Source organism: Mytilus edulis, chromosome 12, assembly GCF_963676685.1.
Source record: "Mytilus edulis chromosome 12, xbMytEdul2.2, whole genome shotgun sequence".
Lineage (NCBI taxonomy): Eukaryota > Metazoa > Mollusca > Bivalvia > Mytilida > Mytilidae > Mytilus > Mytilus edulis.
In genome coordinates this window covers 28256892-28272380 of record NC_092355.1, presented here as the reverse complement: position 1 = coordinate 28272380, position 15489 = coordinate 28256892, and the positions used below count along the sequence as shown (strand labels likewise).

Below are 15489 nucleotides of genomic sequence, written 5' to 3'. Positions count from 1 at the left end.
TCTGACAAACATATATAAAATTGAGGATAGTCCAAAGAAGTAATAAATTGGGCCTTATTTAATTAGTAAGGCCATAAAACCCTGTTAAACAAGCCTAACGAACGACTGAAAATCTGATTCTCAATTACTGACTTTTTTTTACTTATTTGCCAAAATGTAGTTTATAGTATGCTCTCATTTTGTATATATTATTTTTTAGTTTTATATTTAACATTGTCATAAAAGCGCGAGTTTTGCTGGCCCAAAAAACAATTTCAGCCCACAATTTCTTTCAAAAAATGTTTTGTACCAAGTCAGGACAATTGCAGTTGTTATCCTATAGTTCGTTTCTATGTGTGTGTTACTTTGTCGTTTGGTTTTTTGTTGCACTTTAGTGTTTCTGTTGTTTCGTTGTTTTCCTCTTATAGTTGATGTGTTTCCCTCGTTTTTAGTTTGTATTTATGACTTTCGAACAGCGGTATACTACTGTTGCCTTTATTGATATCTGAAAAATCCAATATTTTGTGATAAAAAGAAAACAAAACTACGCAATTCTGAAATAAAACATGAGAAGAAATCTTTCAAAATATGTTTTTAGAAAATAAACAGAAATAATTCTTTTGTATTTGTAAGAAAGAGTTGTAAAATATGATGAAACACATGTTTTGTTTTATATACCTGAGAAAGTGTTACAATTAAACTACAATTTTTTCTCGAAATAACCCATTTCATGAAATATATAGACCGATTATGTTCGGCTATTTTACAATCCAAGATGAAAGAAGACACCTGATTAACCTTAATAAAGAGGTTACATTTTGAAAACAGACACGTACTTTTTTTTATACTTTGCCGTATTAGTCTTCAGAAAATCGATCTCACAAGTTGATAATGCGTCTGCAAGCCTACTATTCATTTGCATACACTCTCTCTGAAAGAAAAACAACATGATATATATGTACAATGAAAAATCTCTTTAAATAAAGAAAATAAACGACCCACTCATAAATTGACAGATTATAGTTAAAGGATTTTTCGTTTTGTGTACAATTAATATATCAGTCAATAGTACTCTATAAGATCTTATTTTATGACTTTGTATTTGACAGCTGAAGCTTTTCATAAAGATTAATTCATAACAGACAAAACAAGTCGATGAATTACTTATTCATAATAATTGCTGCAAGCTTTACTTTATTGTACTTTTAATATGGGTAGGCATTATATTCGTGATTATTTTTTCCCGAATGGTGAAAATATGCGACAAAGTCCTAGAACTGCATGTCAATTTTCCATTCTAGGTTATAATTTTTCACGAAACTTAACAGTAAAAGTGTCACAGTTTAAGCCGCAAAACGAGTTTCTATAGGAAAATTGCCAAAAACACAACATAAGATTGGCCAACACTTTGGGTGTATAATATCACGTTCTCTTTTGATCAGATTAGGATTAGGCCGAACATATATAAAGATCATTGTGAGACGTTTCCTCTATTTCAAAGAGCGTCCTTGGCAAACTTGCACTGATAACACTTAAAAGTAGCATTACAGTTATTTTGTTGTTAAATACAAAAATAGCATACATGGTTTTGTTTCAGCAAGTAGCTTTTTTAAAGTGAAATAAGTACTTATGTTAACCATGACAACACTTCATTTAGGTAGCAGTTTGTACGATGCTGTAATTACAAACAATCTAACATTTAATTTCTTATTTGCAAATTTAAATGATTTTAATTAGCGAACCATAAAAAGTATCCTTTCGAACTATCTGCAACCACCAATTAGCTTCCTTATGGTTGGTGTTGCTCCGTCTTTGATTTTCTGTTTTGTGATGTGTATACTGTTATACAAAAACAAAGGATTAGGGGTGTTCATCTATGAGACAAAAGCAGTATATGATTAGTTAAAAAACACACAACATGCAAAGAACCAACACTTTGTTTTGGTTATTTACGTATCAAATGAAAAACGAAAGACTGGTGTTCCTGGTAAAACACATTTTAACTGATCATTTTGAATACATATTGTGCAATAATATACGAAATAATCGTAATAATGGACCGTATGCGTAGTGTTTCAAAATACGGATACGGTCGGAGCGTACGCGTACGGTCTGACTAATATTAAGACGTTGATCAATTTTATAAGATACAAATATATATAACAGATCAATATAACTTATATCTCAAATTTATATAAAAAGTTCAAAAGTAATTGAAATAAAAACTTAATATTTTAACTTTTTTTTTTAAATCACGCTTCTTTAATCTGTTCATTTCCGGTATTTAGCATGTTAGTAATTAATTTAATTATTAAATTAATTTTTAAACCTATTAAATTTTTAAATGTATTAAATGTTAAACCTGTTGCCTTTTGTCAGCTATTATTCGTATGTTTTTTTGTCAATTGTGTTCTCCTATTTATTTGTATTGTAGTCTTGTAATGTTGTGTTGTCATTTTAATGTTATATCCAAATGGCCACAAAACCAGGTTTAACCCACCATTTTTTTCGTTAAAAAATGTCCTGTACCAAGTCAGGAATATGGTCATTGTTATATTATAGTTCGTTTCTGTGTGTGTTACATTTTAACGTTGTGTTTCTTTTGTGTCGTTTGTTTTCTCTTATATTTGAGTGTGAATTCACATTATTATAAAACGTGTCACGGTACTTTTCTATCCCAAATTCATGTAATTAGTTTTGATGTTATATTTTTTATTCTCATCAGATTTTGTCTAATGCTTAGTTCGTTTCTGTGTGTGTTACATTTTAATGTTGTGTCGTCATTCTATTGTATTTAATGCGTTTCCCTGCGTTTGGTTTATGACCCGGATTTGTTTCTTTTTCTATCGATTTATGAGTTTTGAACATCGGTATCCTACTGTTGCCTTTATACTTCATTGCATCCCAGTTTGCTCATTGAAATTGCAGTTATCGGAAGTAAACATAATGAGGGAGGACAATTGTTTTAGAATATTTAGGAACTTTACAAAAAAATGCATTTGCAATTAATGATCATGCATGCATGAACAAAAAATGTTAATGTACAAAAAAAAGACGTTCCTTGTGGAAGCAAGTGTCACATAGGGCCAGGGTAACAAAATAGGATTCACGGATATACAATTAAACAAATATTTAATTTCAATTGTTCGCTTATTCACTTTATTCATCTGATTGTAATAATAACAATTTGTATAACTAAAAATAAAGATTTTGATAAATGTTTGTTCAAATTTAACCAATATGATCCAAAAAACATGTATGGTCAGCTGGACCGTACGAGTATACGTATACGGTCCGAACCGTACGCGTACGGTCCAAATACTCATATGGTTTAGAACATATCAATAGGACAAAATCAGTACACACACAGCAAAAAACAACCACACAAAAAGCAAAAAAACAGCGCTTGTAATGATCAGATCAATGGGAAAGGATCTGATTCTTTGATCTTCTTTTTTTTGAAAAGTGTCTGGAAGATGTCCGACTCATGAAAAAAAGAAAATGTTAGCAAGGATAGTTCGTCCCCATTGAATGCTGACAATTTGAAAAAAGTCTACCTCCAAATTCAACAAATTTGATGTCAATAAGAAACTCAAGCATACTGATCACTTGTTTCCCTATGTGGCATGTTTCAATTTTGTTCACTATTTACCAAATATGACGTATGGTAACCAAAGCAATAAAATTATAGCATACGCTCCCTTTCGTTTATTAAAACACTTTGTAGATTATTTTCTTTTAGACGATTTTAAACTTCACATAGAAAATAGGGATCCACAGGGTTAAGAAATCAAATGTTTTGAATGAATTAATTTCAGAGAATGATCGAGATTGAAAATTATGCAGAATTTATTTATTGTTTTTAGAATATGTATGTGAGTTAACAATTTAACAGTATTTATGATCCTCTTTCACTGCATCTAATGCACAATTTCTTATTAAAACATACTGATGAGCCGGGGATGTACCGTTGTTTGCACGGATTTTTTTGTGACGCTTAGGTATCCAATACAAACAAGGTAAGTTCTCAGATTTGCTGATAAATGTTACATTTATTAAAGCCATGAAGGACTTATGATTCGCAAAAATCTCATCCTTGTCAAACGATATCGTTTTGTATATGGGTTAACCTGAGTGCGCATTCATTCCTAATAATTTTACAATACTCTCGTATTACTTTGATTTGCATACTAAAACAATATCATCCACGGGAATAACAACATATTTATCGTTAAGAGATGAAATACTTTTCACAGCTTCTTTGTCTATGGAAACGGACTTTTTGTGATTTTATTTTTTTTCAAAGTCGACCATAGACTCATTTTCACTAATTTGTTTTATTACTGGATAATAGTTCACTTGATTATAACCATCCATGGAGTACAACAAAACAATTATCTTTTACTAGTAAGTATAAGTCATTTCCTTTTTTAAATATGTTAACATGTTTATTAAAATAGAGAAAAGAAACAGGGAATGTGTTAAAAAAGTTTTAAAAAACAACGAACTCCGAGGAAAATTCAAAACGTTAAGTCCTTTAAATAAATGGAAAAATCAAAAGCTCAAAACTATAAAAACCAATGGAAAACAGTCAAGGTACTTTTCAAAGTAACACCAATCAGACTAGATAGCAGAAAACATCAACAGGCCACAAATAGGTCTTCATCACAACGTGGCTTCAGCTGTATAGAAATAAGGAATACTTGTTCAGCCAAATGGACTCCACAAAAATATAAAATTCTTACAAGGGCTAGAGGTTTCTGACTTTGGACAGATTAACAACTGCAGCGGGGTAGGCATGTTTTGTGATATATAAATTATTCCCTATACCTATGGTGAACAAAATATCACATAACAAAACACATAGTATAAATCCCAGTTTTTTAGAATAGATAGCAAAAACTAGACCTTAAGTTGCCTTTGTGTATAAAGTACTACGTTTAATACTTTAAAAATTTGAAAGTACCTCGTCTTAAATGTTAACTTATCATTAATCCATCATTATAGTATTTATTTTGAAACATAATTGTTTAAAATATCTAATTGTTCACCTTTTCTTGTTTGCCTTTGTTTGTATATATAATAATTATCTAGATAAAACAACACGTTGTGAACAATTTTATTTGTTTCACTATTTCTATTTATAGAAGTATATAAATTGGCCGTTTCAGAATCTAAAGCATCATTGGTAATTTCATTGTTCGTACCCCAAAATGAAATTAAAGTCACGTCATTGGTTAAATTTCCATTGTGTATGACATTTTTAACCAATCAGGACGTTTTGGTGTACACTTTTGAAAATATTACCTAGGATGCATTAGATTCTGAAACGGCGAATTGTTGCAAATAAACAATCGAGTAAAGTTTAGTGAAATTTCATAACACATTATCCATAATTTATGTATCTTCACGGATTAATATTAGTCGCAAATCCAGCAGGAAAACCATAACCGGAATTGCTATCACGCCCATATACGATAAGTCCAAACGGTATATCATTGTGTTGCCTAATTTCGTGTAGACCGACACTTTGTTCAACAGTAATGACAGAGTACAGTGTAGATGCAAGTGTAATATTTGTTATCATTTCATATTTCACAATATCTTTGTCATCTAAACGTAATCCCATTCTAGCGTTCGATTGTACTATAACTGTAATGTAAAAGTGTTCCGGTGGATGACTGTATAGAAAGTCATTAACGACTGGAAACTTGTAACTGCTTTTAAAATGTTGAACACTAGGAAGTGTAACCATGAAAGCATCACCAGTAGAAGATACACCGTTACAGTAAAGTTGCACCTGAACTGGAGCAGATGATTGCACAGTATATATGTCATAATTTTCAAATTCCTGAAATATTCCACGTTGGATGTCGGTATATTGGATTATACTATTGTTGTTAATACGTACTCGGGAATGTTCTGGGGCAAATATTCGAAAATTACACTGTGAATTATACAACTTAGGAACGATGAAATCACGTCCTAAATGTTCATTTGGTAAGATCATCTCCTCCATGTGATTCCCCCATCCGTTCCGTAGGTAGCTGGTGCGGACACCAGACATCACAGCAACCGGTTTAGACGCAGCTACTAAAGTCCCACTAAAATCATAATGACTCGACAAATAGAATGTGTCAAATTGAGTCAAATGTATATTTAGAGTATCGTTATTTCTATAAAGTATGTTGTTATAGGTTACGCTTCCTCCAGCAATCCGAAAGTAAATGGTAACGTTTGTAGACTTATCAATTCCAATTATCCCAAAGTTACTGTTTGAATGTGGTATATACTTAGTCCACGGTGTAAATGATGATACTATGTATTTGTTTCCTAACGATTTGGAAGGCAGAGCAAGAAATCCATCAACCGCGTTACCAGCAAAAGAAAGGCCATAAATAGACACGGGAATATTACATCTTACGTGGAAAACTTTTCTCTGTATACCAAGTTGATTCATAACCAAAGAAGGGCTAATGTCGTATGAGTTTATGCTCGTGTTAGATATTGCGAATGACGAATTTATGTTCAGAAATGGGATAAAGATTTGACATGATCCGTCAGTTGTGGACACTATATACAAATATAGTTTTCCATTTTGGTTGTTACTTCTTAAAAAACCTAGGTAAAATTCGTTCCCTTTTGTATCTGAAAAAAAGTAAAAAAAGAAATCATCATAATAAAAACTATGATTAAATTCAAACAATAAATGGTAGCTATCCACTTATTGTAGAAATTAAAATACAAATACTAATTATACTTCCATTCAGCAACACTATACATGTCAGTACATATAAGTAATATAATAGAAAAAACAAAGGATATGGGATATCTATCAACGACACAAAATCAGTAAATCCACAGCACAAAACAACCATACAAAAAAACCCAAAGAAAAGCGCTGTTATTGCTCAGTATCTTCATCTCAAGTCACAGTGAGACCTCAATAATAAGCAAAAAAAAATCTCATCTCACTGCAAATGTAAGACGGTACTTTGCACCGACCTAAATGAAATTCTTTGCAAAAATAACTTGGATAGACTTCTTGAGATGTTACACCACCCAATCGGGCCCGATCGAAAAAGAACCTATTGAAAAGAAGTACGTATTTAAATAGTAACTCCGCACAGGTGTACATCTAGCATAGATTTTAGTAATTAAGATATCAGATGAAAAGTGAAGGAATGGTGATCCTTGTAAGAACACATATTTTACAGACATTTTTGAATAATACAAAGATGTATAATTGAATTCAAAAATTGAATATATATACCTGTTTCTCAGATATAAAGTGTCTGGTTTGGTGTATCCAAAATTCCGGTAACCAGTGCAGTAGGGTTAGAGTGTTTATAGTCAACATTTTTAAAGAGGCAATGAAAAGGAAACACATTTTATAGGAGTAGAATAGAAATCTTCAAAGTTCAGAATGCTGCCATTAGTATTTTTTTTGCACTTTATACGATACTAACTCAAATGGTTGATATAAATAACTGTAACAAGATATGTTGAGAGATAGCTGTTTCTGTTTCTATACTATTAAACAAGAAGACCTCTTTTTGTGTGTCGCTTCTCTTCGTTCCGCAATAAATTAATCATCATGCCTGTGCGTCATATAGGTACCATGCATAGTCGCATTTGTCATCTATCCTTATGATTAATTAGTTTGGGTTTTTGGGAGAAAAACGAAAAAATGCATCCGGATATTGTTTCCGTCATCAGACCGACTTTTAAATCATTGACTGAACTTCCGGTTAGCAGAGATCGCCGTGGAGGAGAAACTTGGAATTGATAGTTAATAGCAAATACACTTTATTTATAATACTAGTATACGTATGTTCATAGTATACAGAAACGCGAGAATCGTGGAATTTAACAGAAAAAAACCCAACAAAAAACGGACATTGGAAAAAAGTGAGAGGGCTTAAAATGATTCTCCTGTCTACAAGTACCTATGACTTTGACACTTTTTTTTAAGTTCTCCAGAAGTTCTCGAGACAATACAATATTTTACAAACATTCATCCTAAAACAGTTAACATACTTTTAACCAAGTTCAGGCTGTGCTGTTATGAATTATAAGCTAGAAACCATCAGGGGCGTAGCTAGGTATTCAGTCAACTGTAGGCACCAATCGACAGGGGGTATGGTGGCCGCCTAAGGTCACCAGCAGGTACAGGGCAGAGCCCTGGTAGGGGGTTCGACGGAAAACGGTTTTCAGCTTTTTAGCTGCAAAATTTTATTTACAAAAATATTAAATTTACTGGTTAGTCAATCATGATAATTATAATATACATGATGAAAAGTTCGAAGAATTATGAATAATGTACCATAACATCTGATTGGTGAATTAAATAACGCAGTACAATCCGTAATTATATTAAAAAAAATTATTTACAATATGCATTGCCCAGCGTCGATCAGCGTATCCCTTCAATTAAGCAGTACACCCTGTTTGGGATTGTCATATCTATTCCGTTCTGATTGATCTATACCTTTAACTTAATCAATAGTACATATTGACGATCCTTCATAAAACAAAATAGGTACGTAAACACTACTATATAATAGAAATATCCTTTTGGCTAGACATCAACCATCACTCTTTTGAATCTTAAACCTTCACCCTCGCCACACAAACATGTATAAAGACATAGTCGATGCCTAACAAAATTAAAAAAAAATTGTATTTCTTTATATCCTCTACTGTAAAATCCCTACCTGCTTAGGAATTTTGAATAATTGTGGCCATTACACGCAGATTTGAGAGTACTCAAAATCACTGGAAGCCAGTTGATTAATTGATTTTTTTACATCCAGTGTCAAATATTTATGCAAGTTCTAAACCGTTGAATTTTTTTTTTACAATAAATACAACTTGGAGCTAGATCCTGTAATAGGTGTCGTCCAGGACGATGGTCTAGAAATTTAAAAATGCCATGCATTGGAAAATGAGGGATAATTGAATAGGAGCAAACATTTTGCCTTTCAGTAGACAAACTACGAACTCCTCAAAGAGTTGCATTATCTCTACAACTAGGCATCAGATTTAATGTCCCCATTCTGACCAGACTTGACTGCGTATTTATACATCCTGCACAGCCAAACGAAAGACCAACATTGGCAAGTCGGGTGAAAACAAAGTGGAAAGCTAGTTGAAAACTAACAACAACTAATTAAAAAAATCAAGTGTCTAAGTTGAGGTCCATTCAAGTTTTTGTTGATAGAAGTAAAATGATCTGAACCAAAGTTCTAGTTTATAGTTTCTATATAAGTTAAAATCATAAAAACATTCGAATTCTATCCAGTATTCCATTCACTTCGCCGGCTTTCATCTACAGATAACGTTGAAAAAATTATGTGTATGCACGTGCCTAAAGTGCCTAACGGCAGCTACACCCCTGACCATTGAGTTTTTATGCTGGACAAGCTTGTTATGCATTAACTAATCATGCATATTTCAAACATATATGACTTTAGAATAAAAGACAAAAACAATAAAATTGGCTAATTACATATCGCCTGTTCAGATGCAGTTCTCTTTTACGAGTTATATTAGACAAAACACTAAAACCCTTAGTTACAGTGCAGGCGATTTGGTGTCACGATATCTCAGTAGCATGGGTTCGAATCCCGGGAAGAACAAAAAATTTGCGAAAGCAAATTTACAGATCTAACATTGTTGGGTTGATGTTTAGACGATATATATACAACTCGTCTAAACATCAACCCAACAATGTTTAGACGAGTTGTAAATTGTTTGTTCTTCTCTCTTCGGGATTCGAACCCATGCTACTGAGATATCGTGACACCAAATTGCCTGTACTGTAGCCGTCCCGCTAGACCACATGACCACCTGGGCTTCACAATAATAAAGCTTTCGGTGGTCGTGTGTTACCTTTCCACGTCAGTTTTAATCTAGCGTCGTACTACAGTACATGATATATAAGGCATTGAGATGATATTGTTACAGATCAGCTCAATTATCTATAGTAAAGGATCTACAAATTAATGCAAGATACAGTCACATAAAATAATTATATTAATAAGTACGTCTGAGTCAGTGACAGCTCTAAAACAGATTTATCCATCGGATCACCAGCAATGATGGTGATACATGGCTGTGTACATTATGTATATACAACTCGTCTTAACATCAACCCAACAATGTTAGATCTGTAAATTTGCTTTCGCGAATTTTTTGTTCTTCCCTCGCCGGGATTCCAACCCATGCTACCGAGATATCGTGAAACCAAATCGCCCGCACTGTAGCCGTCCAGCTAGACCACACGACCTCCTGGGCTTCACAATAATAAAGCTTACGGTGGCCGTGTGTTACCTTTCCTCGTCAGTCTTTAATCTAGCGGCGTACTACAGTACATGATATATAAGGCATTGAGATATATATATATATATTTATCTGAGTTTGTTTTCATAACACAAATGTACTTTTACTAAAATCTTTGCACTTATATTTTGACATTGCACAAGGACATGGTTTTTCTCTGACTTTTAATAACGTCTTTACACTAAATCAACTGGATGTTTGATATGTACTGATTGTTCTACTTTAGATACATGATTTGTTCTAGTTGTCATTGGCTTTTAACTACCTGTCAGAAACTGTGAATACTCTCAGATCTGTACATGGTTTCTTTTCTTTTGTTTTAAGGGATGAGGCAAAGTTACCTTGTCCTATCTGTACCAGGATAGGAGAGTTTTATAGCGCTCACAAACATGTTTGACCCCGTCACATTCTTTATGTGCCTTTTCCAAGTCAGGAGCCTGTAGTTCAGTGTTTGTCGTTAGTTCCTTTCTGCCATATTTGTTTTGCGTTAATAGTTTTATTATATATTAGCCCCTTAATTTTCAGGCCTTTGATAGCCGACTTTACGGTATGCGACTTTCTCATTGTTGAAGCTGTACGATTGCCTGTAATTGCTTACATCCACTCTATTTGGACTTTGATGGATACTAGTAGTTGTCTAATTGACAATCATACCACATCTCCCTATTTTTATAAATATAAAGGATTTAGTGTAAAGATTTCATCAACGGTTAGAGAAAAACATGATCTTAATCAATACAAAAAAAAAATAGCCATTAAAAACATACAAAACCGTAAATGTGCATTGCTGCATAACATTACATTAATTACGATTTTAACAATGATAGAATCAAAGACAACGCTTTTAATGATATTATTGACAATCAATATTCAAAGGTCTTATTCATTAATATAACAGTGTTATATTGATAACTTTTTAACTAAGGATGTTCGCTTGTCATGTTTTGGAATTTCTGTCAGATTTTATCCATTTATATGCCTTTAAAAAAATTACAATTAACCCCCATTTTTTCATTAAACAAACCTTTAAAATTTATAATTATGAGCCATCTGTAAAAGTCTTATAAAATCTTTGTTATTTTTTAAAAGTTTTTGCGAACTTTAACTTGTCAATTATAAAGCTATGAAAAATCGAGAGAGAACATTTTCCAGCTTAAATTTTAATTGCTATTATATTGAAAACATGCACACTGATAGTCATACTGTCATGTCTTGTTAGCGTTTTCACGGGAACAATTCTTGCCAGATTATTTTTTAAACTAATACCATAGGTTAATAACAGCAATATCTCGATTTTTTTTCTTTAAATAGTTTTGCCCCTTGGTACTATTACATATGTGCCACGCGGGGGACATTGGAACTCAGATATTTTATTTGAGCGTTACTACTGTGTATTTTCTCGCCGACACACGCTTCTAACTTACCACATTTTACACTTGTATCTCTAGTGAGTTTGTTTATAACAAAGTTTGTACTAATGCAAGAATTTAGTTACGGTTTGAAGAAATTTGCAGTAACGAAATCCCCGACTTTAGGTTTTACCAGTCATATTTGTACATAGGTTTCGTTCATCGAATTTTTTAGAAACGTCGCAACAAACATTGGCATAGCGGACTACTTTGTATATATTATTGGCAGACAATGCAGAGGAAGTATTGCCGTCGCTAACGTAAAGTGTTATTTTTCGCGACGTCAAACTGTGGCATATCGAGAATAGATGTATTTTCGACTGATTTTTGTCATTCAGACTGATTTAACAACGGGTTCATTGACCCAAGTTTTAAAAAAACGACATTGGGCTTGATTGTGTAAGAAGATTATTTGTTTTAAGTTTTATGAACATATCAAAAACTCAGCTGCATTTTCGACCCAATTTATCTCTTAAAATACCAAAAAAATATTTAGATAAGACATTTGAATTGACTATGTGAAAACAGCTTGTTTGCAAACTTTCGTAAAATATTCACCGTGGAATCAAAACGGTACCTTATGCCTTAAACACAGTAAAAGAGGGGTGAAAGATACCAGAGGGACAATCAAACTTATAGATCAAAAATAAACTGACAACGCCATGACTAATAATGAAAAAGACAAACAGACAAATAATAGTACTCATGACACAACATAGAAAACTTAATACTTAACAACACGAAACCCAACAATAAACTGGGGGTGATTTCTGGTGCTCCGGAAGGGTAAGTAGATCTTGCTCCACATGTCACACTCGTCGTATTGCTCATGATATTATAAACCCGGAAAAAGTATAATTCGTTAGGTCTCATTCATGGAAAGGTAAGGGAATTGTAGTTTGGACGTAAGGAATATATCCGATATCATCATTAAAACGGTTATGCCATAACGGTCAACCAACTCGTGATGGCGTCCGTAAAGTTTACGAAGGGATGATTTCAACTTCTCCATTTTGGAACTCTTGGTTTTATAACTTCATTGTGCGCAGCAACCTTCTCTCAAGGAAATACAAGCACGGGAATATCGTATCAATTGCAAGGTATATACTCCGTTTGCAGGCGCTGCTGGAATTTTGCTACTTAGAAATGGAAAGTTCACAATTGACACAAATTACAAAAATATTATATCTCCCTCTGTTTTTATTTTTAACGCAATTGGAGCAAAATGTTGATGATGAATCCAAATCAATTTCAAGGGCTGCACTAGTGGTAACCTTATAGGAAATAAAATCTTAAGTGGAAGATTGTATGTCAAACACTGCACCGATAATAACATGAATAATGCGGTGTTTCCCTCTGTAAGTTGTGTTTTTACTAATGGGTTTACTACTTCCTTATTGTGATCACAGCTATAAAATACAAATTTCTTAATAATTCGAAAGTGATTCCTTTAGGCCCTCACGTCGACGAAAAAGATATACTTATCTTACCTCCTATACATTTTCGGGGAATATGATTCATTTGGTTAAAAGCGTCCGCGTGAAGAACTTGTTTATTCCATTTAAGGTTAGTAGAAAGGCGGGGCTTATTTCGATACAGTAGAAGTTGAGTTACGACTGGCACTATTTGATTATTTAAATGTATTAAAAAAGCTGTTCAATATTGTTATATAAGGTTGTTGATATTGAATTGTTATTGTTGACATTAGTTTTTTTGTGCAGACAATATGGAGTTTACCGAAACGTATATATCGTATTAGGTCACTAACACACTATGTAACTAACTCTGGTGCATTGACTTTTTTTTATAATCGTTAAAAATATCATGTACATAACTCGTAAGTGTTGTTTTGAGACATGGTAGCTCGTTTGGGCGTATATAATAAATTTAGTCCTGGTATCTTTGATGAGTTTATTGATAACATGGTTACGACCTCCCCGTCATTATTTTTGGATGAGGTCAATTGAATGAGCAGACAATAATAAATCGCGTTAAGTAATACAATTGAATAAATGTTGAATATCAATTTTCTTATCAAAATCAATAAAACTAGTTTTTCATTGTCGCAACTTATTTCTCAACATACGATTAAACACGTGTCAATTGACAGTAAAATAGTGATATATTACTAAAACTAAGGTATGTCAAACAATTACTGACAATCGAATTTCTGACCAATTTTTTTTTAAGGCGTCTCATTTATATTTTTAATGTTATTGAAACGAAATGTTGAAGATGTTGAAGGACTTCTCTAGTTTTAACCGTAATGAAAAAATAAGATACTTAGTGGAAGAATGTATGTCGGTGTTTTCCCCATATAAATTTCCCTTCGAATTATATCTTTAAATTATTCAATAAAGCGAAAATGAAACAATTAGTAAAACTAACGAACACAATTTATCTCACAAGGGGTAGCTCTGTCCATGGTACTAACGTTCACAAAAATAGTTCGATGTACATCTCTAGTGCATTTACAATTGTTTTTATTCCTCAAAGCGTCAGGCATTTAACTCGTATGTGTTGTTTGAGACGACGTGGCCTTCAAAATAGCCCACGTGATATCATACTGAAACTAATTAAAGTATGTCAAACAATTACTGACAATAGAATTTTGACCAATTTTTTAAGAAGGAGTAAAATACAGGCAGTAGTAAATTACTCATGTTCAAGTACCATATGTTGATGAAGTAGAAACATAATGATGAACCACACAATTTGTAGGGATCACATGATCTTTATAAGAAGCAAGACCTGGTACGTCGGCATGATGATTGTCTCCTGCTATGCTTGTATTAATAGATGTTAGAATCGGGGAATTTGTTTATTCAGAAAGAAATCAAAAATTAAATGACACAATATACAATTTAGTTTCAATAAATTTTAGTACAAAAAATGTATGTTGTTGAGAAGTAATTGAAAATACAAAGTTACTACGACTTTATAAACATAACTTAGTCCTTGATTTGTATGGAAACCCCAAAAATCAGGATAATAGATATAAAAATCTATTTAAATGCAATGTAAATTATAGTTTTGTGAAGTTGCTTTCGAAAATAGGTACATCATAAAGTTTAAAGACTGAAAACAGACTTAGAATCTGTTTTTTAAACATGTAAAATGCAATGTCGAATACAGCTACAAATCAATATGTGCAATAATACAAAGATAGCAGAGCATACAACGTGATGCAGTGTTTCCACTGGCGGTCGCAATTTGCGAAAAAATAATTTTGGCGATTAAAATTCGTCATTTGCGAAAGATTTCGGAGACAGAAATATATAACGATGTATTTTTATCCACCTTGTTTATTTACTCTTTTTCGGGTTTCACGGACTTTACCTGATCAAATAATACTTAGAATTCACCTTGAACTTGTTTTGATTTTGACAGAAAATCAATGATCAGTGGATTGCATTTTATAGCTATCGACAACAAAGGACTAATCAATAAAGGTGTTGATTGTATTGTTTGACAAAATGATATGGTCAGTCGATGTCACATAAAGGATTGATTAACCACTTTCCGACGCACGTGTTGGAAGCAAACTTTTGACATCTTCTCTCCTTCTTTTAGTTTTAATAATAGTCCAGACAAGAAAACTGTTGTTATGACGAAAAATGTTCAAAAGCAAGAAAAATATCTGAATTAAAACTGTATCCTTTGACTTTGATATAGATAATTGATTTAAGAAAAGTACTTTAAAGGCGTTAGAGTGACACGACGTATTTCAGGCATAGTTGTACGTCTCACCTTTTCA

The 15489-nt window shown here is 32.7% G+C and overlaps 1 protein-coding gene across 1 annotated transcript; it reads right to left on the bottom strand.

The window, feature by feature from the left end:
• Positions 1-5386: 5386 nt before the first annotated feature.
• LOC139497552 (uncharacterized) lies at positions 5387-5998 on the bottom strand. Its single transcript, XM_071285780.1, has one exon. It carries the CDS (start codon positions 5996-5998, stop codon positions 5387-5389), a length of 612 nt encoding a protein of 203 aa, XP_071141881.1.
• Between the last annotated feature and the right edge of the window lie 9491 nt (positions 5999-15489).

Coding starts and splice junctions, on each gene's coding strand:
- LOC139497552 (XM_071285780.1), bottom strand. CDS start 5,998: ATGGAGGAGATGATCTTACCAAATGAACATTTAGGACGTGATTTCATC.